This window comes from Beauveria bassiana (genome assembly GCF_000280675.1).
Source record: "Beauveria bassiana ARSEF 2860 unplaced genomic scaffold BBA_S00006, whole genome shotgun sequence".
Taxonomy (NCBI): domain Eukaryota; kingdom Fungi; phylum Ascomycota; class Sordariomycetes; order Hypocreales; family Cordycipitaceae; genus Beauveria; species Beauveria bassiana.
The window spans coordinates 510,372-534,731 of record NW_007930841.1 but is presented as its reverse complement, the minus strand read 5'-3'; the positions used below and the strand labels follow the sequence as shown (position 1 = coordinate 534,731).

The window sequence follows — 24,360 nt, the reverse complement described above, 5'->3', positions numbered from 1 at the left end:
TTAGAGGGTGTAGATAAAGTCGGGTCTGTTATCGCCAAGAGCTTCAATCTCCGCCTCCGACTTTCCTTCAATGAGGGAATCACGCTCACCCGCCAGACGCTTCTTGTTCTCCCGGCTAAGCAGAATTTGAAAGAGCAGACTGCCGCCAAACATGGCAATCACAAGATAGCCGATAATGGTGGCGTGACCGGCAAAGAAACGCGGGGCGTCAAGGAATACGTTGCTGCTGACGACGCCATTGAGATTGCCCCAGCCAATGACAATACCAAGAACGACGCCGCGCTTGTACACGCCCTCGACGTTGTTGGCGACCCATGCAATGGTAAGCGATACCGAAGGATAGATACCAAGAGCGCCGAGAAACGTGCCAATATACTGGACAACAGGTCTGGTCGTAGAAATCATCATGATGAAGCCAACCGTTCCCACAACAGCACATGCCATGTTGAAAATGCCGCGCCTGTTGATCCTGTCAGACCAGAAGCCAATGACAATAGTCATGATGGCGGCCAGAACATATGGCGGGACACTGAGAAGTTGGTTCTTGATAATGTCATTCTTGGGAACCAGATGCATGCTCTGGATAATAGTAGGGAGGAACAGGCTGAAAGCATAAAGTGGCATCAGAGGTCCCATGTAAATGAGCATACCGCAGTAGGTCTTCCAATCCCTGAGTGCTTCCATGAGATAGCTCGTCTTGAAATGTTCATCATGCGCGGATGCTTGCTTGTCATCCTCCAGACGGCGCACCACACGAGCGCGATCCTCTGGTGTCAAAAACTTGGCCTCGGAGGGAAAGTCGTCAACCATGAAGAAGGATGCGAGTGCAATCAGAACTGTGATGGCGCCTTCAATGATGAAGATCCATGACCAGCCAGGGCGACCTCCGATTCCATTCATATTTTGAATGGCAGCAGCCAGCAGGCCGCCAAACGAGCCAGAAATGGCAGCGGCGGAGAAGAAGACGGCCGCGCGGACACCAAACTCGCTGCGCTTGTACCAGCAAGACAGGTAGTAGTTGATGCCCGGAAACAGGCCAGACTCCGTCATGCCGAGGAACCATCGCGCGGCCATGAGCTCCGACCAGTTGCGCACAAAGCCCATGCCAATCATGGTCGCGCCCCAGAGTACCCTGCGCACAGCATGTCGGTGGTTAGCCAATATTCTCGGACACGGGCAGCGTGCCATGTTGTGCGCATGCGGGCGGGCATACACGTGGTCTGGCGTGGCACTTACATGATGACAGGAAGAAAAATGGACGGCCGCAGGCGCTTGAGCAGGACATTACAGACGGGTTCGAAGAGGGCGTACGACACGAAGAAGATGGTGAGCGTCGCATTGTACTTTGACGTCGAGTGTACACCAATGTCTTGCTCGAGGTGCGCGATTTTGGCATTGCCAATGTTGGTACGGTCCAGGAATGCAATGAGATACAGCAGAGAGAGCTAAAATGTACCATGTAAGTAATGTGCGGGCGTGGAACGGAGGATTGGCCCAGTGTGTGTGAGTGGTGACTTACCCATGGCATCAATTTCAAATCGAGCTTCCAGAGTAATTTGCGCTCCTGTCAAAGGGTTACGTACGTCAGCATTGGCGAGATTTATTTCTTTGAGCCGCTCACGAAGCAAAAAGTGTTGTTGCGTGCAATCAGAGAAAAGCACAAAGCACCAGGGCAAACATACAATCTTGGCGCGCTCTTCGGCGGAGAGCCCAGCATCAGGATCCCCGACACTCCGGCTGACCTCTGTTTGGGAATCCTGCTCGAAATTGGGGGATTTCTCCAGATTATCTTCGTCATTCATTGTGTCCGTTGTTCTGTCTTCTTCTTCCTTTTTTTTTCTTCGGTGGCTGGCTGCGCGGATGTCCGGAGATTTTGGGGTGCGAGAACACAGGTTCGGTTCGGTGATGCGCAGCTGGCAGCTTGGGGCTGTCCGACGGGACGAGTCACCGCTTCACACCTTTAAACAGCAACAACTTTGGACGTTGACGACGGGAGTTGATAAGAAACGGCAAGCAGGCGGATGAGCAGCTCCCAAGATAGAAAAGAGAAGAAACTCAAAAAATGATACAAGGAGAGGAAGAGGAGGCGATGCCAAGAACGCCCTGGGCGCAATCGGGAGAGGGGAAAGGGTGTGATTTACATAGAAACGGTCAGCATGGCTTGGGAATTGGTTATTCTTTATGCTCCACCGGCAAAAGAAATCGGGAACAACAAAGTTAGGTGTGGCGCGAGAAGGCCACGGCCAGTGTGCAGACACAAGTGCAGCAAAGGGTTTGGCTCTCTCTCTCCTAATAAAGGCTGCAAGGGGCCATTGTAACCCAGTGCCCAGCTGCTGGAAGCTAGCAGGCAGCAGGGTACGAATAGTTAATATGGGACGGGACAGCGCCATCCATCCTCCAGCCAAGGGGGGTGTGGACGATCACCCGAGATAGGCTTCTCCGTCTCTACATACCTGCTACCTGGCTGCGGGCACCGACTGGCATGAGCCCGCGTATGACAGAAGATGCCAATGGCGGCGCACCCCGGAGGTGGAGGTGTGTGCGGCCCTATTTTGCGCCACTTGAACCAGTGATAATGCCCATATGGCTAGCCTTGTTGGGGGGATTGCGATTATTAGTTCTTGCACCTTTGGAGTTGGGACCACCGGCCCTCTCCGTCAATCTCTCGGCGATGGTTTTTTGGGCTCTTTTACCCCAGGCCAAGTCTTTTTTCGCTGTGGAGGCAAACTAGTCCCAACCTAGCAGGCAAAAATCGTGGAGCGATGCGACGCGTACTGCGGTATCGAAGAGGGAAAAAAAAAAAAAAGGGACACTGAACCAACCTCCCAATGGCGTCACGGACCTTTGTCATATTTTCAACGTAGGACGGCCGGCCGGAAGGAAGTGATGCCAAGCAAAAGCAAGGCTTCCCGACTCTCGGCCGATTCTGCTCCCGCGGAAATACCGATTCTTTTTTTGGTTTTTTTGCTGGGCATTTGACAAGTTTGCAGTAATACCAGAGCAATTGCGGTCAGAATGCGTTTTTGCGCTAATCTCAACCCGTCGGGCGTATCGTATCCTATCCATCACCGTTGAATCTCTTCAGCCTGATCCTGGGACTTTGGGCCAAGGTGAACGGCAGCCTGCGTGAAGCCAGGCCCTATGGCACACAAAATAGTGGCCGACAAGTCCGGATTTTTTTGATTGATTACAGTCTCAGTTTCGGGTTCATGCGCCATCGACAGTTTGCGGGCGTGTGGTAACAGGCTGCAGGGTGCGCCGCATCGAAATGCAACTCCAAGGGACCGGTGGGCAGGGATCTTCGTGTCATCTTGCATCGAGCATCGTTGTTTAATGCTCCTTCACCACTAATAGTGCCAACATTATTACCTTTTGCCAAGGAAAGGTATTATTCAGATGCTCCGTCGCGGGATCCACGAGAGTACCACTAATCCGTACATTGCACAACATCGATCAGCAAAAGAAGAAAAACTGTCCGAAAAAAAATTTCTCCAGCTCACCAAAAGAAGAAATACTCCCTCTTTCTCTCTTCAATCTCACCCACCGTCTTTTTTCCGTAACTACCACGTTTCCTGCTTCCTTTCAGTTGGGGGCCGGCAACTCTGACCAAACGGTGAGGTGAGGTGCACGAGGGCGCGGCCGTATGCATCTGCATTCTGCCTCGTCAGCCGTCCCGTGCGAGAGCCGAGTAGAAGGGACCTGGGCAACGGGCGTCCACTTCGAATCAAAGGAATTCTCCCGTCTAAAACAATGTGTCATCGTTAGCCCGAGCCCGACGGTAGGTGTCTTGACGGCGTATAATGCAAGGGATGGGCAAGGCTGCCGCCCCCCTCCCGTTTGGCTTTGTACTTTATCGGGCGGCGGACTTGTCAGCCACAACCAGCCAACAAGGTAACTAACCACTAACCAAAGGCGTTTGCTCTGCAAACAATACGAATTATATATGCGGTTTGCTATGCAATACAGTGGTCTATACGTTGCCTCGTTTCGTTCTTCTCGTCTTTAGTTTTGTTCCCTTCTCTTCATCCTACTCTCGTTCCCATGTCCTTACCCAGACGTTCGGTCATCGTACAACGCCAAGTCTAATTACCACTACCACATCCGAGCCTAATCATGAGCCCAACGTGGCACACGGAAGGCTTTCCGCATCATCTATGCACACAGCCTTGCGTTTATATCAAGACTTGACAACATTAGCCGGATCCCCCTCTTCTTCTTGTGTTCGACAATGAGCCGCTGTCCACCTCGTCTTCCCGTTTGACGGAAGTCCCTATCCACGGTGTAACGTCAAGTATGGCAAACTTTTCCTATTCCAGTTATACTATTGTTTCGAGAAGGCTATTCGTTTAGATAGTTCCATTTTTGAATATTTCACGCCAAACCAAGATCTTTGTAAAAGTTTTCCGGGTTGGGCTCCCTGCCAAGAAACTCGTACAGCATCACGTTCTCATCCATGCTACCGCCACGCTCAAGCACCAGCTTGCGATATCGGCGACCGGCTTCGCCATCCATCGGGTTCTCCTTGAATGCAGTATAGAACATGTCGGTTGAAAAGACCTTGGAGTACATGTAGCCATAGTATCCTGCATCATACCCTCCAACAAAGTGCCCGATGGTGGCATGCTTCTGGCCCCACTCCCTGTGCATCAAATATTGTTAGCATATCTGCATCTCTTGTCTCGGGTTTGATCTTCTTTCTTGGCGCTCAGCTTACATTCCGTAGCCTACGGCTTCCGGTCCCTTCACGCCGGTGATCTCGCCGCGCAGCTGGTTCCACAAGCGGCCGCAATTGAGCTTCTTCACCGCTTCGTGTGAGTCAGGGCTGTGAACGGTCAAGTCAAATGTTCCGATGGCGATTTGTCCCAAAGTTCCCATGGCTTCATTGAGGTGTTTTGTCTTCATTAATTTGTCAATGAGATCTGTTGAGATCTTTTCTCCCGACTTCCAGTGGGATGAGAGCCCCCGCAAAACGTCAGGTGTCCAGCACCAGTTTTCCAGCATTTGAGAAGGCGCCTCAACAAAGTCCCACATCACAGCTGTGCCGTGGCAGTAGGAAGATTGAGTCTTGGCGACGAGGTCATGAATACCGTGACCCAGCTCGTGGAAAAGGGTGACGGCCTCGTTGTGCTTTAGCAGAGCTGGACGACCTTGCGACGGCCGGCTAAAGTTACAAACGAGAGCAGTAGAAGGATAGTTTCTAGTGCCATCCGCCTTGACATATCCTGGGCCAATACTGAAATTAGCATTATGACCGTACTTGTTGGCTCGCGGGTGGAGATCAAGAAACAAGTAGCCGACAAATTCACCACCAGAGGCTTCATCATTCCAAACGCTCATGACCACCACTTCATCGTGCCAGACAATGTCTTTAGCGTTGCCGGTAGGGCTAAGTCGAGCCTTGGCAGCCTCATCCAGCTCAACAAAATGAAGGCCAAGTAACTTTTCGAATATTCCAAGCATGCCGGTAAACGTCTTCCACATGGGAAAATACTCAGCCACTTCGTTCTCGTCGAGGCTGTATTCCTTTGCCTTGAGAATTCGTGAGTAATAGCCAACATCCCAGGCGTAGATTTCCCCATCAAAATCAAGACCACGTTCAGCGTAGTCTTGCTTCTTCAACTCGCGAAGAACCGCGATTTCCTTCTTTCCGCCGTCACCTACGCGAGTTCTGATATCGGCCAGAAAAGATTTCACTTTCTCTGAATCCTTGGCCATTTTGGCAGAGATGGTAAGATCAGCATGGTCTTTGAAGCCGGCTTGTCTAGCTGTTTCATCTCGCAGCTCGATAATGGTCTGGAAGATGGGAGCATTTTGGTTGACCTGGGCACATGTTAGTCACTTCTACAGTATGCACATCTTCATACTGCGATTCAATATTCTTACCTTGTTAGTTTCGGCGATATAATAATCGCGACGCGTAGTCTCGTTCTTCGCATATTTGAGGAGAGGAGTTGACGTCGTGTACTTAAAGTCGGCCTTGACCTTGCCCTCGTTGTCTCCAGTACCCTTTTCGAGGTCGCCCACGTCAATGTCCGTTTTAGGGATCCCCTCGAGCTGTTCTGGAGTGAACCAAACACCACCTGTCTCATTATTGAGATTGTTCTGTGCCTCTAAGCACAGACGGCTGAGCTCGAGCTGCTGCTTCTTGAAATGGTCGCGCTCGGGACCATGTGGAAGACGAAGACCGCTAAGAACATACTGGGTGTACTCCTTGTCCAAGATAGTAGCAGACTCAGTGTCGAGATTGGCCGATGCCTTGTTGTCGTAAATGGCTTGGACGCGCTGGAATATGTCGTCGCGCATTCGCAGCTCAATGCCTAGCTCTCTCATCTTGCCGTCCGCTTTGAGGGAAGCCTCACGGACAGCGGCGTCGGGGTGAACATTCTGCAGAAAGCAGATTCTGAAATTTTCACCAACAGTCTCGTCGTCAGTTCTGAGTAGGGGCTGCACGGTATTTTGAAAAGTGGCCGTCTCGGGGGTGGTCGAGGCGATCACATTGTCAGCGACACCTCTTTTCGTCTCAATGATCTTGTCAATCCCGGCGCTCAACTCTTCGGGGGTGTAATTGAAGACGGGGGGCCGCTGAGGCGGGTTGGCAAATTTCTCGGAAGCCATGGTGCTGACGAAGCGCTGAGCCAGTGGAATTTGGGATAGCAGTGGTGTCTTGCGCAGCTGCTGGGCCAGGGAACCGAGGCGGAAGACGGAGCGTGAGGGAGCCAGTATGACGGCGAAAAGGACAACGAGGCACGAGATGAGGAGCAGACGAACCGCCTTTAATGCAGAGAAGGCTACCGGTGCTGCACTACGGAGAGTGCCCGGTCGGGGAGGGTCTCGCGTGATGATGGCGGCTCGCAAGTCGGCACCCAATGGGGATGAGTGAGCGCGCGGGGGGGGGTTGCTTGTTACGCCAATTGTGAAGAACGGGTTGGGTTACGTCGATAAAAAAGGTCCAATTGAGCGGAGAAGATGGCACATGGACTTTGGTAATGAAAACTAGAAATTGACGATTGGTGCGAACGCGGTATCTGGAGGCGATGGATACGGTGGGCAGCCAGTGACCAATGCTTGCGCGACGATGCTACGAGACAGGCAGGTCGTTAGAGGATGGAGATGTGGTGTTGCGGGGCAGTATGCAGACATGGTTCGGTGGCATGTCACCGTGTAGATACCGGCGTAGAGTGGCCACGTAGACACAAATTACACGGGCCAGCAGGGGTATTTGTGCCTAATAAGCACGCAAAGTGCAATGCATCTTCAGATTCAATATTGTTCAAACTATCAAGTATCGTATCCTTCTGTTCTTATCTAAGAATTTCTGGCAGCGGACACGGGTACTGCAGGCGGGCAAGTAAGTATAGCGGTTAAGGACGGCACTTGCGCTGCACGGCGGTTTGCATCGCTTCTCAGCTCATTCAAATGCAGAGCTTCATTTGATGGAGCTAGCGTTATCGATCAGCAAAGACAATTCTCGCAGAAACCTGCATGCTGTCGGGCACATGCTTCAGACTCTGGTTCACCCCGTTCCACTTGTTGGGGGCTTTGTAACCATACGGAAGGAATATCACCTTTTGAAAGGGCAAGCAATGGCGAAAAACTAGGAATCGTCTATTCTGGCGCTGAACCGCGCACTTAGCACAAATATACATGACAAGACACTAAAATAAACCCTCCCCGTCTTGTGTCATCGTTGCTTCATTAACCCAATCAAGTTGCTTCCTGTGCCATGTCCCATAGTCAAACAAGTAAGAAAAAGTATCAACGCCAGTCCGTCTGTGTGATGCATTCTGGCCAATTTAGTTGGCAAGGATCGTGCGAACGAGATCTGCATGGTGGTGCGGGGTTAGCAAATGCCATAAAATAGGGGCACTGCGCAAAGAACGTACCAGTATAATTGACCTGGCCAGAGCTGGTATCAACAGCCTTGAGCAGCTCATCGACCTCATCCTCCGTCATCTTCTCTCCCAAATTTGTCAGAATATATTTGAGCTGGCCGACGCCGATGAAGCCCGTCATGTCCTTGTCAAAGACCTGGAAGCCGCGGCAGTATTCTTCGGGTTCGCCGTGGTCGCGGAAGCCGCCGGGGCGGTTGAGAACGCGCTGGAAAGACTCAAAGTCGACTGTGATTCATGTCAGCGCTGTGCTCGTCGCCCGGCATTGATGCGCTGGGATGCAGCTGGCAAATTCGCCGCGAAAATAATGGCAGCGCCCATTGCGACCCAAGCCCGCATCAGCACTCGGCGGCAGAGCATCTACTCACACTCGGGGCCGAGGCCCTTTTGCAGGTCATCAATTTCCGAAAGAGTCGGGTTCTGGCCGCAGGCACGCAGCAGGTCGCCGAGAGAATCGACGGTGCAGCGACCGTTGCCGCGCTTGTCAAACAGGGCAAAAGCCTCCTTGTAGTTGGTCGAGGCCTGCGAGTCAAATTGATTAGAAGACATGGTCATGTATGTGTGCTGAGCGCCCGATATTTGATGCGGCAGAGTAGCAGAGAGAAGATGCTGTTATGTAGGTGATAAAAGGAAGCACAGGAAAGCCAAAATGTATTTGGTGCAATGATGCGACGACTGTCCAGCAAACGCGCAAAGTCACTCCGTCAGCCACAAAGATTGGGCGTGCGTTCTGGGCTGGGCTGGCGAATCAAAGACGCCAGAGGTCCGCGGGGTTCGGCCACTTGTTTACATTGGTGCTGGTGCCTGGGCAACTCACCATTGTTGACTTTTGGACAGGTGTGGTGGGTGGGTATTGTCTGTGTGTCTTGATCGTACGGTCGCTTGTGGTTGGTATCGACGGAGCAAACGAAAGCTTGTTACGACACAGAAACAGAGTTTGTTTCTTCAAGTCGAGATTTATCAAGTCGATGAGTTTCTTGCCAAAACGATGTTGTCAAGAACAGAATGCACAAGACCACACCGGTTATGAGAAAAAGGGACTGGTCCCCCCTTGCTGCCCTCCTGAGACCTCACTAGCCCCACGCTTTAAGCCCGCGACCTGCTCTTCCGTATTTTCTCCCTGTCAGCTCCTCCCTGTCAGTGCCACTTTGTCAGGGCAACGACCACTGAACAAGGTATAAGACAGGGTTCAACGTCTCAGGATCCTCCTCCCGATCCATGCACACGCATTCTTCGTTGCTTCGCCCGTCAGTCACTGACTCACTGGTTGACGGCGAAGGCGGTGTATGGTCTCTCCCACGCTCGAGTCTATCGTTGAGCTAATCTCACAGTAGTGATATAATCGATTCAAAATACACTCATAATACTCCATCTTACTGCTCCCCAATGTCTGGACTGGTATCCGTAGATGTTGGCTGCCAGCGGGAGCACCCCTTTTAGTCCCGGATCATGCGATTTCTTTCGAAACGCCTCTTTAACGCGACCGAGTGCCCTCAATTATTTTCGCTTCGCCATTAGAATAAACGAGCCCCAGACCGTCTTGACCTTCGCATCGCGCCAGTTGTCTCCCATCTCCTTCCACTTTGGTTCCGACGCAACGATCTCGTCCATGAGCATGTCTACAATGTCCCCTTCTCCCCCGTCTGCGCGGCTCTTCCGCTCCGGATGCGCCCCTTTCCAGCCGAGATAGCTACTCGCCGTCCTCACGTAGCTTTCAAAGCCGCCCAGCGTCGTCTCCTGGACCATCCACGCATCGCCAATGTCTGCCTCAGTCGCCTCGTCATCGACCTCGTATTCGATACGCTGCACCGCTTCCCACTGGCTCGCCGGCGGCACAACGTCCGCGAGCAGCTTGCGCAGGATGTTTCGGCCTGGCTGCTCCCAGTGGCGGCCCATGGTCTCGATACCCGGCGCGATATCCTCCTCGCCGTAGCTAAACTTGTCGAAAATCACATTGGCCTTGGGATGGCCGAGTAGCACGTTATCCTTGTAACCCCAGAACGCCAGCGACCCTCCTGGCTTGACCACGCGAGCAATCTCGGGCCACGCCTTGCTGTAGTCGAACCAATGCGCCGCTTGGCCCGACACTACCAGATCTACTGACTGGTCCGGCAGAAAGGACAGGTCTTCGGCCTTGGCCTGTCGAATTTCAATCTTGCCATCCTGTGTCATGCTCTTGGCCTGCGTGACCATGTTTAGGCTGGGGTCTGTCGCAATAACTTTGGCAAATTTAGGGCTCAGCTCGCGGGAAATAAGTCCGTGGCCGCACCCCAAATCCAGTAATGTGCCGTCGGACTTCTGCGCATTGTGATAATTGAGTACTGTCTGGAACAAAGCAGCAGGATACGAGGGTCTGCTCGCAGCGTAGCCAGCCGCCGAAAAGGCTTTTTTCCTGTTGCTAGTCAGCGCATTTCGTCCATCCGTCTGCAAGCGTCGCCCAGTAACTCACGCAAACAATGACATGATGATTAACAGCAGCTACTATCGAGCAACCGTCAACGTACTTTCGCTTCTAAGCGGTCCAAATGATGACTTATATACGTAACTCCATTGGCGGCCACTCCGAGCTAATTGCCGACTCGGCCGATGCTAGCGTCTGTGAATGTTAGGCTCAGCTGATGTTGCAGGGTATGCGTTAGGCGCTTGCGCGCGAAAGCTTTCAAGCATTTGATGGCGACTATATATGTCATAAAAATCCAAGATGAATTGTTCATCAAACCTGGACAATTTGAAAGCATTATTTGAGGAGAATAAAAAAAAAGACATCGTGATTCGCACTGCTGGTTGTTGCAATGTACACGACACCATGAAGTCCATTAGCTTAATTACAACTTAGCTGTGCCACTCAAGCAAGCCATGGTATTCCCGAACACCTACGGATAGAGCGCCATATCATCAATTACAGCGATTAGCCGTAAAGCCTTGCGGTACCTCTGTAATCTATGTAAATTCGAGCGCCATAATAACTAGCTGGCAGACCCTCGATACTCAACGACAAGACTATGGAGGAATTGTCTGTCAAAGACCGTTGAACTAAAGAGTATACTACGGTCTCGGAGAGCAACAATCCCGTACGTATTACAACTTGGACAACAGAACTCATCAATGATAGTTTGTCAGCATGCAAGATGGTATGGGGCAAATTTCTTGCCCGAGTTGCGCCATCACGTCAATCCTCCGGCGGAGGCGGGGCAGGCTGGTTTACCTCCACGTCGGAGCACCCCGCTAAGAATAGCCGTGGCTCGGAGCACTTCATCGCCGTCAAGACGACCGTCTATTCTTCTCCAAACATAATCACACGCTCTGGAATAATCTCAGGCCTCGCTTGAGAGATCAACGTCAAAATTTTAGCAATCAAGATGGCCACTGAAGCTACCGCGCGCAAGTTCTTCACTGCGCCGTCATTCGCCGTTGTCGGCGCAAGCTCCAACCCGGCCAAGTTTGGCCATAAAGGTGAGCCGTCACTATTTACGAGGCAGCATCCCGCTCCGGATTCAAACTTACTTCTTGCCTGGCAGTGCATGCATGGTATCTGGACCGCGACCTCAAGGTCACCCCCGTCAATCCTGCCTCACCGACCGTGACGGTCAATGGCAGCGAGCACGCCACTGTGCCCAATGTCTCAGCCTTGCCCAATCCCAAGGAGACGGGCGTGTCCATAATTACACATCCTGGCATCACGATCGGGGTTTTGAAAGAAGCCAAGGCGGCTGGCATTCCGTCCATCTGGCTGCAGCCGGGTACATGGGATGATGAGGTGCTCAAATTTGCGTTGGCTGAGGGTACGTTTGAGGCTGTCGTCTACGGAGAGGGCGACCGTGGCCATGACGGCTGGTGCGTCCTGGTCGATGGTGACAAGGCCTTGAAGGCCGCCGGAAAGCTTTGATTGGATCATAGCTAAATTGCAATCGACCCCTTTGTAAAAATTCCATGCGGCTTCTGCGGTAGAGTGAAGTCGACATTTGCAACGTGCAATGCGAAGTCGAGCCGAATTAGGACCCGATTCGCATCTGTACGCGTGTTGGCAGCAGCGTGTTGCAGAGCAACAATTGCATCTCAATCAGCTCGCAACTCTTCAAGTTTGTAGGTCCGAAATGGGAAACAGTCAATGTTCTCTCTGATTGAATAATGCAAGTTCATGTATGCAGCTAGAATGTTTCAGCACTGGCTTCGCTACAAAGGCCGCTGTTGTGGCTCGCCGCCCCACTCCAGCACAAAGTAAACAAACGCGGTTCTAAAATGGCCAAGAAATACCACCAGCAACACCACAAGCTTGAAGGGCGACCAATCTTTTTGCGATTCGTGCGTTGAAAAGGTTTATATCTGCATCTTGCATCTTATTCATACAGGAACGATTCTAGATTTGAGATATGGCACTCCGGTCTCTCTAGCAACACCATATCTACCTTCCAACCACTTTGTGACGCACCTCGTCGCGCAGTTGTCGCGCGACCCATCTCTCACGACCTCCTTTGCACGCATTGTCTCTGTCACCAATCTTGCGGCAGCCGAAAACCGACATAATGGCCGACATCGAAAAATACTTTACATACGATGGCCGCCTCGCGTCCTTTCGGAAAACTACCAAGAAGCGCGGATCTACCGCTGGACGCAGCGCAAAACCATTAAACTGGCCACACAAACAGATTACACCCGCAAGTGTACGTAGCCAGCAGTCCAATTGCTGCTAGACTCCATACAGCTAACCGAGATGATTACAGCTCGCAAACGCTGGGTTTTATTTCAACCCGAGCCCCAGTAACCCCGACAATTGCACATGCTTCCTCTGCCAAAAGGGTCTCGACGGCTGGGAAGCTGGTGATGATCCTTTGGTAGAACATCTGACCCACGCCTCGCACTGTGGATGGGCCGTAGTCAAAGCCATCGAGGCCGAAATTGAGGAATACTGCAAGCAGGACCCAACGCTTCCTCACATGGCAGAGGCCCGAGAAGCCACTTTTGGTACTAGATGGCCGCACGAGGGCAAGAAGGGATGGGAGTGTCAAACGAAGCAGGTAAGAATGCCTCTCCCAGTAGAAGGAGCAGTTCCCGATGTTGACTTGCCTCTTTCTTCAGCTTGTTGATTCGGGATGGGTTTACACCCCAACCGACGAATCCGATGACATGGCCACATGCATGTATTGCCAGCTGGCACTAGATGGATGGGAACCTGAAGACAAACCTTTGTAAGATGAACAGACGCATATTTATCCTGATCGTCTCAATTGACATCTTTTAATAGCGAAGAGCATTATAAGCGCTCCCCGAGTTGCGCCTTCTTTTCACTCTCGAGCGAACCCGAGCCTGCACCGAAGAAGACTGCACGTGGCAAAGCGGCCAGAGGATCAAAAGTGTCCCGAGCATCAACACAATCAGTGCAATCTGTTTCTACAAGTGCATCCGAGGCCATTGCTTTTGACGAGACAGCCGAGCCAGAAGACAGTGTTCTCACCACGACGTCAATGGCCCAAGGCAAGAAATCTCGGCCAAAGAAGGCCACGGCCAAGGCCACAAAAGGTGGTCGAAAGAAGATCAAGAAGGAGACGACCCCTGTTGAAGATGCCAGCGATGCTGGTGATGAGAGCGAAACCATCAGCAAGCCGCCTCCCGCTAAATCAACACGCGGCCGAAAGCGAATGAGCGAGGCAGCCGAAGATTCCTTGATGAGCACAGCCAGTGCGCCAGCGACAAAAAAACGAGCCACAAAAACACGGGCCAGTGTGATGGAATCATCTACTGCGTCCGAGGACACTGCTGTGCCTGATGCCCCGGCCCCTGCCAAGGCCAAAGGTCGTCCGCCCAAAACTCGCAAGCCCTCTGCAGCGGCATCGGCAGCAAACACTTCCATTGTTTCACTACGTGTCACACCAGAAGTATTTCCAGATGATGACGAAATCGAGAGACAATTGGAGGCGGACCTTGAGCGCCAGCTTACCGAAGACGAGTTTGTGTATGAATATCAGCGGCCATCAGCTCAGCCAGAAACAGAGCCAGCGGTTGAGGCGATACAGAAGTCGGCGGCGTATAGAATGCTTGACCCTGAACCATCAGAAGCTGATGAGGTTGAGGTTGATGGCGAACTCCAAGCACTTCAAAACGAAATGGAGGTTGAGGAGCCAGTCAAGGAGCTGAAGGTTGGCAAAAAAGGTCGAAAGGCAGCTGGTACACGAAAAGCCGCGAAACAGACGAAAGCGAAGAAGGCAAAAGAGCCTTCTCCTCCGCCACCCCCTTCCCCATCACCCCCTCCTTCTCCGCCTGTCCAATCCATCGAAGGCGAGATTGACGAGTCAGACATTCAAAGTGTTGTTAGCACCGATACTGTGGTAAAGAATGCCGATTCTGTGAACTCAATGACTGAGAAGCGGGGCAGGGCGCAGCCCAGAAAATCATCCGTTGCTTCTGAAGACTCTGTTGACGTGGTCACGTATGTGGAACAGGATGAGACTCCGATCAAACATGGACGTGAAGAAGCAGATGAGGCTGAGCAGTCGCCGGAGCCCTCCCCAAGTCCGTCACCTGGGCCCGACGCTCAATTGACAAGCGAAGCACATGTCGCAGCAGACATGAATGACGACAATCTCCTTGCAGCGGATGAGGATGTGCAGATTGCAGAAGACCCCATTGAAGCTGCTACGTCGCCAATGGCAACCTCGGTGGCAGAGCCACCATCTACGCCTGGTTATGCGACATCACCCGCTCCCTCTGCGAAGCAAGCAGCACTTTCGCCGTCACAGTCGCCTCAGTCGTCTGATGCTGAGAATCAGCCACCATCGTCCAGGCCCAGCGCATCTGCGAAACGCACCGTGTTGGCACAAGTGGCCGCTACTCCGTCTCGAATGTCGCCTTCAAAGCGCAACGTCATTGCGGGGTTGCAAAGTACGACACCATGGTCGCCCACGAATCTGGATGCCATCTTTGGCTCTCCAAAGGCAGGGACCGACAAGGAGAACGGTGTGGAACGCCTGCTCAAACAAGGCAAGGAGTTGAGTAGTCCTGAAAAGCAGATGACTGTGGAAGAATGGATACACTTCAACGCGGGGGAAGCGGAGAAGAAGCTCAAATATGAATGTGAACGGATGGTCAGTCTGTTTGAGAGCGAGGGCACGAGAGCCATGAACGTGCTCGAAGGCTTGACCGTCGAATAGGAGGCATATGGTACATGATGACGACCGGCACTACGAACATGGTATAGAGATTGTTTCTGGGCATTGTTTAAGCGGGCTAGGGTTTTGCACACTTGGGAAGCTGTGCGATTTTGGATTGACGGGATACGTGCTGCATTTACAATGTTGGAGCAGAGGATATGTTGATAATTGAAAGTATATGATTGATTCTGGGCCCGTGATAACATGCTTGATGGCTCTGAACATGTATTGTGCGAAATTATGCCACAGAAGCTGTGATGTAATTGTGCAGAGAAAGTGGTGGGCAATAGCGTAATGCTGACCTCGCCGTGTGCATGGACTTGGGCTTGCCAACTTGGATCGCGTGGCCGATGTGATGGGAAGCGGCACAGATATTGAGGCGAAGCAGCCACTGGGCGTTTCGCATATTGATTGATAGTCCGTGTGAGCCGATCAAGGCCAAAGGACCTCGCGCTCGCAAAGGAAAACCCTTTGATCTACAACGCCCCCCTTCTACATGTTGAAGTCATGCGCAGTGAGGGACAGAGGTCGTTTGCCGCCTTGCCCCACGTGCATCAAACCAATATCGCTGGCGATCCCTCGACCAATGCTGCCAAGGCTTCAGTGACTTTTTTCCTCAGAGCTCTTTTGGAGACGGAGCTAGCTTAACGTTGGTTAGCGCAAAAAGCAAAAAGCTTGTGTCTCAGACTTTGGCCAAAGTGACGATGAACGATAATTTGGGGAAGAAGGGGAGGGTTGCAATTGTGGGGGAGGAAGACGGGAGAAGACAAGGGAAGAAAGGGCGAAAGCGAGGGGTAGATGTGAATAGAAGAAGAAAGAAGAAGCTTTCCAGCCCCGGATATTGGGCAGCTGACCACCGGTTTGGTATGAAGAAGACGGGGGGGGGGGGGGGGGGCGGGTCACTGGGGGAAGCAACGGGATAAGAAGTTGTGGTGTGTGGTGGTGGCGGGGATTTGGACCCGGGGCCAGTGCCGGGCCCAGTGACTTGTGTCTTTTTTTTGCGCCGAGTGTTGGAGGCAAAAGAAACCGAGTTGTCAGAAAAAGGTATGGTGGTGGTAGATGTTGGTGGACGGCGACTTGATCCCATTCGCTCATCGCGTGAGGGGAAGAAATGCCCATGACGATTTCCCCCGCCCAACGTTGGTGTGAACTGTTTGGCCTATCTTTTATCAGCAGTCCATTTCCAAACAAGTTCGGCAGTTGTTGCAAGTTTCGCTCGTTAGGGCCCCGCGCGCGCGCATCGTTCTCTGCCGATAGATATGAGAGGCTGATGCTAGTGCTGGTTCATTAGTTGATTGTGGGTGCGTGGTGGTCTGACGACGTCGGTTTTTTTTTGTTAGAGGCTGCATCGCCGCACAAATGACGAATGGACTGGTACTCGGTTAGGTTTGGGACGCGTTCTGTATGGTGACCCCCGAGTCCTGATTGGGGGGGTTGAAGAAGGGGGTTGTAGGGTTGTAAATTATTAGTTGCAGTGTAGGTATGCGTTGGCGCCCGGTGCGGGACCTTGATGAGGCTTGGCCTGATCATCATCGTGGGGTGTAATCGCAAAAGAGTGTGACCAAAAAAAAAGTATATATTCCGGGTGGCCACTTCACATTTCAAACTTCGTTCTGATTCTTCTTTTTTTCTTCCCAACGAGGAGAAGCGCTCCCCAGCCTCTTTGCTCTCTCATCGCTGGATGAGAGACAAGAGCTGGGGTTGTCGTGGACCTCACTTTGTCATTTTCAGCCTCATGTTGTTTATGCTACTCAAAAGAGCATCTTATTTTTATTTGCTTTCAAAGCACGATTCTTGCCTTTGGAGGCGAATTCATAACATTGCGAAAAGGAGAGGAAAAAAAAAACAGACAAAAGAGGCGAACAGTTTGGTTCAGCTTCTCGTTGAACGTTGCTTCATTTCTAATCTTCTTGTCCTTGTCATAACCAACCGCATTCTACACAAAAAAGAAAAAAAAATCACTACCCCCCCGATACAAAAAAGTCTTGCTCGTCACTCTTCCTTTATTTACACCAGCTGCATCTTTCCTTAGATTGCAATGCTTGGCGTTTCTGTCTACCTCGAAGAACCCTCTTTGCTGTTGTCCGGCGTATCCTCCTCCTCCTCCTCCTCCTCCCCAGCCCAACAACCAAAGTCTTGAGACGTTGTTCCTTCAAAGGTGCTGGGGGCGCCGACACACGCCAATTTTCCGAGTATTTCCGATTCCAAGTACTCGAGGGGGTCTGCTCTACTCGACGCAATTCTACACCACAGAAAAAAGCAAACCAATTGCTTATACTGTCCTTTCTCCCCCCTTTCACGGCGTTGATGGGCCACCTATTCTTTACACTCTTACTTGGGCGACTACCCCTGCGACTCTTTTTCATCACACACAGAAAAATGCCTTTGAAAAAAATAATGGAAATGTCATTTGGTGGATTTTATTCTAATGGGGCTTCTTCTTCTACATAATGTACTATTATTGTCAAACCTTTTTTTCTTTTGGATTCCGAGGTTTTTGCTTGTGTTGTCTTGGTTTCCTGTAATGCAGTATTCTCAGATCGACGGCCTCAATAAGATTGGATACTCTTTTTCGCTACATTTTTTAATTCAAGTGAATGTCCCAGCAACGATTGTCGTTTCAATTAGATCAAGTGTCTTCGTAAAGAAATTACTTTTCATTGTAAATCATTAGCTCTGATGGTCATTAGGTACATGTAATCATGTCTTGGCGAGGCCGCTGACAATGCTAAAAATCAAAGCACACGACAGGTCCTTTTTCTCGTCCTCCTCATGAATCGTTTTTCCTTTCATTCCCTTCTCATGAAAACACATCATGCCTTTGAAATGGCACTAGATTATCAGAACAATCATGGCCACAATCAATGCTGGCGCCGCACCGGCAAGGCCACAGCGACCAGTGACCCCATTCACAAGCACCAGTGGCATACCAGTACTTTTGGGCGTCAAGGTAGCGCTGGCGGTGACAGGGGGATTCTGGCTCGTAGAGTCAGACTTGACAACAACAGGGGTCGTGGACATTGCATGATGCGTCGACGACTCATCTTCTCCCGCCGCACCGCTGTGGTGGGCAATTGAGGAAACGGTTCCAGCTTCCGGCCGACTACTACTAGTAATACTACTCTGGCTTGTCTTGGCGGCAGAAACGGCGCCGGTATTGGAAGCAGTAGTTTGAAGATCCTCGGCGCCCGAATCAACACTGCTAGACACCCTTGGTCTCTCAGTAGTTGTGGCCGAGCGGGTGGCTTGCGCGGTGGTGGTGGTGGTGGTGGTGCTTGGCGAGGGCTCAAAGCCGCCCGAGCTCGCACCCACCTGCGTCGTCGTGTGCAGTGGCTGGGAAAACAGTGCCTGGTCTGGGCCAGCTGGGCTGCTGCTGCTGCTGCTGCTGTTTGGCTGTGCAGAGACCATCGTGCTTCTCGTCGGTTCTGAGCGGCGGCCGTTGCAAAAGTTGAGAAACTGCGCAAACACCGACCCAATGTAGTCGTCAATCGTGCTGCTGCTCGACGACGACACGCTGGCATGCGTCTTGATGCACGCGGTGCACAGCTCGAACCCAACCTGGAACGAGGAGCGGGGCCGACAAAGCTCGTCAGTCTTGCCTCCGGCTTCGGCGATGAGATAGGCATTGTTGCATTCGTCAAAGCATCGAGAGGGAGGAGCCGGTGCTCGCTTCACCAAGGACCGGCCACGCTGCCCCCGTGTCTGACCGGCGTGGTTCACAAACACATCATAGGTGAGGCCAAAGTCTGTTGGATCGAGATTAAAGTAGCCGTTTGACGGGGGATAGTAGTAGCTTGTCGCATTGTCCGACCAGTGAGTCTGGGTAAAGGGCGGCGAGGGGATGCACTCGTTTGCGCGGCACACAAAGTCGTCAGAGGGCAGCCCCGGCCACATGTCGCAGCCCTGCGGCTTGGGCGGCGAGCAGACGCTGCCGGGCGAGCAGCCAAACGTGAGGTTGGAGCTTGGCGCAAGCGGTGCGTAGAGCCCGGTCGGTGCAGGACAGACGGTAATTTTGCTTGTCGATGCCGGCTGGGTCAGGGTAGAAGCTGGCTGGGTCAGGGTAGAAGCTGGCTGGGTCAGGGTAGAGGCTGGCTGGGTCACCGTCGAGGCTGGTTGAGTCACGGTAAAGGCCGGCTGGGTTATCGTAAAAGCTGGCTGGGTCACGGTCTCGTACGAGACGACGGGGTAGCTCGTCGTCAGCGTCGTGACAATTGTCTCCGTCGTAGTCTCTGTTGTAGTCACAGTCACATCATGTGCCGACGTGACAGTAACAGGATACTGTGACGTGCGCGTGATAGTTGCCGTATAAGTCGTCGGCACCCACACCGTGACGGACTGGTTGCGAGTCTGCGTCACCGTCGCCCTGTCGGTAATTGTAGTTGGCACAATGGACACGGTAGGGACCAGGATTGTAGTCGGGACCAAAACTGTAGTCGTTGACGTGTCGGTTATCCATTGCGTTGAAGTCACAGTGTCGCATTCGAGCGGCGCTTCTTGTCCATGGCCAACGGGGGTGCGTCTTGTTCGTGATGCAGACGGCGCAGGCGGCTTCTTGGTGCAGCTTGATCAAATGGTTAGCCGCTGTTTTGTGCGGGGGGGACGTAACAAGGACACACTTGATGAGACTGGTGATGGTGACGGGGTAGCTCTGCGAGAGAGAAATGTCAGCAAAGCTTCCGGCTACTGTACTGTATTTGAGCGGGTTACTGACAGTCGTCAAAGTAGACACGGATGTCTTGGTCACAAACTCTGTTGTGTACTGGATCTGGGTAGATACATCGCGCTGAGTGGCGGTAACAGTAGTCTACGGAAATCGTCAGTCAAGCACCCCCCAAAACAATCAAGAGAAATGCCTCTGTACAGTCTCTGTCTGGGTATAACTATTCTGCAAGTCAGCAACGGCATGTGGTGGGCTGATATATGGTCTGTCCTTACTAGTACGTTTCCCTGATGGTCGTATGAAGAATTGTCTCTGTGCAACACGTTGGACATTGTGCCCTGAATATCGCCGCGGCTTCTACAGTCAATATATTCCTTGGGATGAGAAGCTGAAGATTGGCAGACGCAAGCCCTGCGACAGAGGCCACCGCAAGTGCGAGGAGCATCTTCATGCTGATCAGACTGTCCGCCGCCAGCCGACAACTTGGCCACCCGAAATGTGACTGCAGCTTGAAAGGAATACAAAAATAGGTGGCAATAGGATTTGAATGGTAATTGCACGACTTTGTATTTTTGCTGAAATCACAATGCTGCTGTTTGAGTAGGAGCCTCAGCTTGGGAACGCATTGGCCTGTCAAGCACCTCTGTTGAGATCACAGACGCTAGAGCGTAACCTGATTTGACATATCAGTGATGGCAAAAGTGAGTTGAAAGGAATTCTTCCAATAGATCATAAATCTCTGCACACCTGTTGTAGAAGGGTGTGTTCTGCATGCAGGTCCTAGACTCGTTGCTTGCGTTGCGACGCGACCTGCGCCCGCAAACACGTTACGCAAGTAGTGTCTAGAGACAATTAATTACACAATACCCCGGTCAACCACGTTCTCGAATTGAAATTAGCCTTCGAATCTGAATGAAGGCGCAAACATGCAGAGCCTCAGGCTGCGCACCTCGCGCGAATAATTAGCACCGGAGGGCACCAAAACTAGGGATCAAGCTTTTTTTCCCTTTAGCGTTCGATTTGAACCTTCGAGAGATCCATTGATTCTCGATTGCAACGGTGAACCCCTATGCACACCAGAGAGGAACCCCCTGTTGCCATTCCTGCATCCTTGTTTACACACCTGACCCATTGGCAACTGCAGCAAGTGCAGTCATCACACACAACTCCATTATTATTCTTGACAAACAAAAGACAAAGTCTCAGTTTCCTCGAGAGGCGCCGGGCGCACGGATAGCAAACAACAACGGCCCTCTCGCGGGCCGCGGGCGGCCTTGCTGATTGGTCCCTGTGGCTTTGTCTAAGCCTGTTTGGACAATCACTCGAGAGGTGGCATTTTCAGCACGCCAAGCCACTGACGCCTCTTGAAAATTGAAAAATATATTTGGCCTGAATAGTGCGCTATATCAGTACGAATACGGAACGTTTCAATGCCCGAGTACCGTGTTGAATCAGGCAACTTGGCAATCAATTCGTGTTGAATCATTGATTTTTGTAGAAATGGTGTTGAAGCTCAGTTGAGAGGGGGTTGAGTTCCCTGCTGCGTTGAGAGCGTTTTAAAGCCTCAACGTCTTCGGTGTGCGAGGGCTGGGCATGCTAATAATCGTCTCCACGACTAATTACTTCCTTGTGCCGTTCTCGGAGTAAAATGGTCTGACTTTAGTTAGGATTTATCTTCAGCGGTAAGCGCTCTGACTTACATGCTCGAATTGTGCCGAGTACGACCCGGCAACGTCAACCAATGGAGCATATGCTTCCAAGATGCCATTTGCTACAAGGCAATTAAGCTGCAAAAGTATCAGCATGCAACAAAACTTTATCAAGGTCAAGTCCTACCCCAGCGACGTAGCGATCAACTCCGAGGCGGTCAAGATATCGGCGCGCAAACACAAGGGTACCAAAATTTTCCTTGACTGTCTTAAACACCCGATTGGCCGAGGAAAGAGGAAGATGTACATGCGATGGAGCGTCGTCGTTTAGTCCGTACCCGTAAATGCCATTCTGTAAACGTTAGCGACAGGAAGCGCAAATCAGTCTGGGTCTAGTTATGGCGCAGACCTCTTCGCGGGTGTAGCCGCGGCCAGTCGACCCAAACGTCTCAATTGCGAAGACTTCGCCCTCTTCCATTTTGGTCACATCCGAGTTCTTTATGAATGGAATCATCTTTTTACCGTGAATGTGGTACTGCTTGATGTCGTGGCCACACAGATTTCGCACCGGCTTCACCGGGTAGACTTTGCCATGAATCTCGACCTCGTAGCTCTCCATAGTCTCTTGAATAGCAGCACTGACATCGCAGATGCGCACATCTATACCTGCAGTCTGAAGCCAAATTTTCAGCAATGGCGCACATCTGGTTTCAATGGCAGCCCTTCTTACCTTGATGCCAGTATTCGTGGCGTCCTTGACAGCAGCCAGCAGGTCATCATACATCGGATTAAACGCCATAGTAAAGGCGCTGTCGACGATCCAACCGTTGATCTGGACGCCAAAGTCCACCTTCATAACATCGTCATACTGAAGAACTACATTTTTCTGGCCCGGATTGGGCGTGTAGTGGGCAACGCAATGGTTCAGCGAGAGACCGGTAGGAAAGCCCAGGCCAGACCGAAGAGAAGCGCCAGGCTCGAGACACTGGTTACCGAGGAGTGCCCGGACACCGTCCTCGATGCCAACCGCAATCTCGGACAGAGTGTGGCCAGGTTTGACCGTTTCTTGAACCCAGTGTCTGACCTGACGATGAATCTCTGCAGACTTTCGGTAGTTGTTGAGAAATTCAGCATCGTCCAAGTTGGGACGTCCTTGCAGGCGCAATTCTTTGGCCTTGAAACGCACACTCGTATCCAGAGGCGCATTGTACTCCATGAGCTGGCCTGGCCGGAACTCTCCCAACGGGAACAGTTCATCCAATGGAATCCGAGGAGGCGAAGACTGCTGCAGGGAAGCTGCAGCTTTCTTCTTCTTCTTCTTGGACCGCTTACGTTTCTTCTTCTTGTCCACTGTCGAGACAGCAGCACCTGCTAGCGCGGCGGCGGCGGCGGCTTCTGCCTCGTCATCATCGTCATCGTCCTCATCGCATCCGTCACTTCCCACGCACCCGTCGCCATCGCGAGAAATGTGCTTGCCACGTGGTTCACCGCCCGTGCCGTTGGATCCGTTGGCAGGCGGGGCGTCTTGACGCCATCAGCAACTGCTACAAAAGAAATTGCACTGGCACGCAAGCAGTTTTACGATAAACTTTGACGTACCTTGCCTTCCAGGATCCTCATCTTCCAGAGTCTTGGAGCCCATGCTTGCATAGCCAAAGGGCGTGTTGTTCCGTTTTATCGGTTCGAGGTTGCAGGTTCGAAACTATTTTTCCTGCTGGCCGCGTTCGCTCCGAGCCAGTACTGTGCTACACGTGATGATTTTCGGCAATACCTATTTGGGTAATGGCTAATGTTTGGAGAAACAAGAATTCGGAAAGTTCAACAGCTTCAATTGTGTAATACACATAAAACAAAACTTCTCTTCCGAGTACCATGCCCCGCGTTGCTGTATTCACACTTGTGCCGCTCCTCGTTTCTCATCTCCACCACCTTTGACGGTTTATTTAGCGGCCATTGCGGCTTGCTCGACACCCAGCGAGAGCCGAAGAACTCGGCCGTTCCATATGGCTTTCGGTATTGGCTCTTTCAGTCTCTGTAGCCGTTAGCGTATGTAATGCATCTTGCTAAAATTATCTACTTACTTGACCAGCTCCAGGGTCCCGCCAACCGAGCGATCCAAGTATGCGACCTGCACGTGCCCGCATGAGAGCCTTTTACCGCTGCACAAGTTGGAGAATCAAACGTACAAGGTTTTCTCTAAGAACTCAAGATTCTTCCATCACACCATTATATACTCAAGAACCTTCCAAGGGCTCAGATCCTTCGAAAAGGGTCCGAGACACAGAAATGACATTTCACACCCAAGCAGAGACTTTATGGGGGCAGCCCCATTCTCAAGCGTTGGGCCTAACTAGAAAGAATTGATCTTTCTTTCGCAGGCAGACTTGACAAGTGAAACAACCACACGGGTTGTCGTTGCTGCGGGCGCTGTGGCCAATGCGTGTCTTGACAACGCCCAGCCACCATGTTTGTTTGTTCAACGCCACACCAAGCCCGAGACAATAATGATGAACCACCAGAACTCCGTAGACCTCAATGAGATCGGCGAATGCTGATGCAGGCTACCGCATGAGACACGCTTTGCCACCGCTGGACACTCAACATGGGCACGTAGGGGCAGCAAAACAGCACGATTGCATGCAGTGCTGGTTGCAAAACTGCAGCCCTTGAAACCTTCTACGCCGGCTATCACTCGCACAACTTTGAAATTATTGGTAGAGACACTACAATACTTTTGCGTTATTTTTTGGAATCGCTGCTGTCAGATCCGTTCGTGAAGCTGGTTCAGCTAATCGCAGTTAGTTACCAGTCGCTGGACACGTATCGATACTCAAAACGCAATAAATGTCCCCATGTTACATTCAAATCAAATGAGATCAATGCTGGCGTCGGTATTTATTATCCCAATCGGTCTCACTTGCGCGCAATTCGGTGATTGGGCACCAGAACAAATTAACACAACCATCTGCGTGTGGAACCAACCTCGAGGTAGGTGAGACCCAAGTTTTGCATGCGAC

At 51.7% G+C, this 24,360-nt stretch overlaps 7 protein-coding genes across 7 annotated transcripts; 2 read left to right on the top strand and 5 right to left on the bottom strand.

Annotated features, from left to right (window-relative positions):
- On the bottom strand, positions 1-1,802 carry BBA_02916 (MFS transporter, putative; the record flags this gene model as incomplete). The annotated part of the gene is made up of 4 exons (XM_008598013.1): positions 1-1,132; positions 1,237-1,445; positions 1,520-1,564; positions 1,683-1,802. The coding sequence occupies 4 exons, from the start codon at positions 1,800-1,802 to the stop codon at positions 1-3; spliced, it is 1,506 nt and encodes a 501-aa protein (XP_008596235.1).
- Positions 1,803-4,371: 2,569 nt separating this feature from the next.
- On the bottom strand, positions 4,372-6,615 carry BBA_02915 (peptidase family M3; the record flags this gene model as incomplete). The annotated part of the gene is made up of 3 exons (XM_008598012.1): positions 4,372-4,639; positions 4,715-5,820; positions 5,884-6,615. The coding sequence occupies 3 exons, from the start codon at positions 6,613-6,615 to the stop codon at positions 4,372-4,374; spliced, it is 2,106 nt and encodes a 701-aa protein (XP_008596234.1).
- A 1,178-nt stretch (positions 6,616-7,793) lies between these two features.
- Positions 7,794-8,438, bottom strand: BBA_02914 (myosin regulatory light chain cdc4; the record flags this gene model as incomplete). Its single annotated transcript, XM_008598011.1, has 3 exons — positions 7,794-7,822; positions 7,884-8,117; positions 8,258-8,438. The coding sequence occupies 3 exons, from the start codon at positions 8,436-8,438 to the stop codon at positions 7,794-7,796; spliced, it is 444 nt and encodes a 147-aa protein (XP_008596233.1).
- Positions 8,439-9,386: 948 nt separating this feature from the next.
- BBA_02913 (methyltransferase domain-containing protein) lies at positions 9,387-10,352 on the bottom strand (the record flags this gene model as incomplete). The annotated part of the gene is made up of 2 exons (XM_008598010.1): positions 9,387-10,281; positions 10,339-10,352. 2 exons carry the CDS (start codon positions 10,350-10,352, stop codon positions 9,387-9,389), a joined length of 909 nt encoding a protein of 302 aa, XP_008596232.1.
- Positions 10,353-11,248: 896 nt separating this feature from the next.
- On the top strand, positions 11,249-11,775 carry BBA_02912 (CoA binding domain-containing protein; the record flags this gene model as incomplete). The annotated part of the gene is made up of 2 exons (XM_008598009.1): positions 11,249-11,342; positions 11,408-11,775. The coding sequence occupies 2 exons, from the start codon at positions 11,249-11,251 to the stop codon at positions 11,773-11,775; spliced, it is 462 nt and encodes a 153-aa protein (XP_008596231.1).
- A 637-nt stretch (positions 11,776-12,412) lies between these two features.
- On the top strand, positions 12,413-15,034 carry BBA_02911 (AT hook domain-containing protein; the record flags this gene model as incomplete). Its single annotated transcript, XM_008598008.1, has 4 exons — positions 12,413-12,550; positions 12,611-12,904; positions 12,966-13,075; positions 13,132-15,034. The coding sequence occupies 4 exons, from the start codon at positions 12,413-12,415 to the stop codon at positions 15,032-15,034; spliced, it is 2,445 nt and encodes an 814-aa protein (XP_008596230.1).
- Positions 15,035-17,866: 2,832 nt separating this feature from the next.
- Positions 17,867-22,985, bottom strand: BBA_02910 (methionine aminopeptidase; the record flags this gene model as incomplete). The annotated part of the gene is made up of 8 exons (XM_008598007.1): positions 17,867-19,595; positions 19,651-19,682; positions 19,746-19,838; positions 21,395-21,481; positions 21,531-21,695; positions 21,753-22,016; positions 22,074-22,867; positions 22,943-22,985. The coding sequence occupies 8 exons, from the start codon at positions 22,983-22,985 to the stop codon at positions 17,867-17,869; spliced, it is 3,207 nt and encodes a 1,068-aa protein (XP_008596229.1).
- Between the last annotated feature and the right edge of the window lie 1,375 nt (positions 22,986-24,360).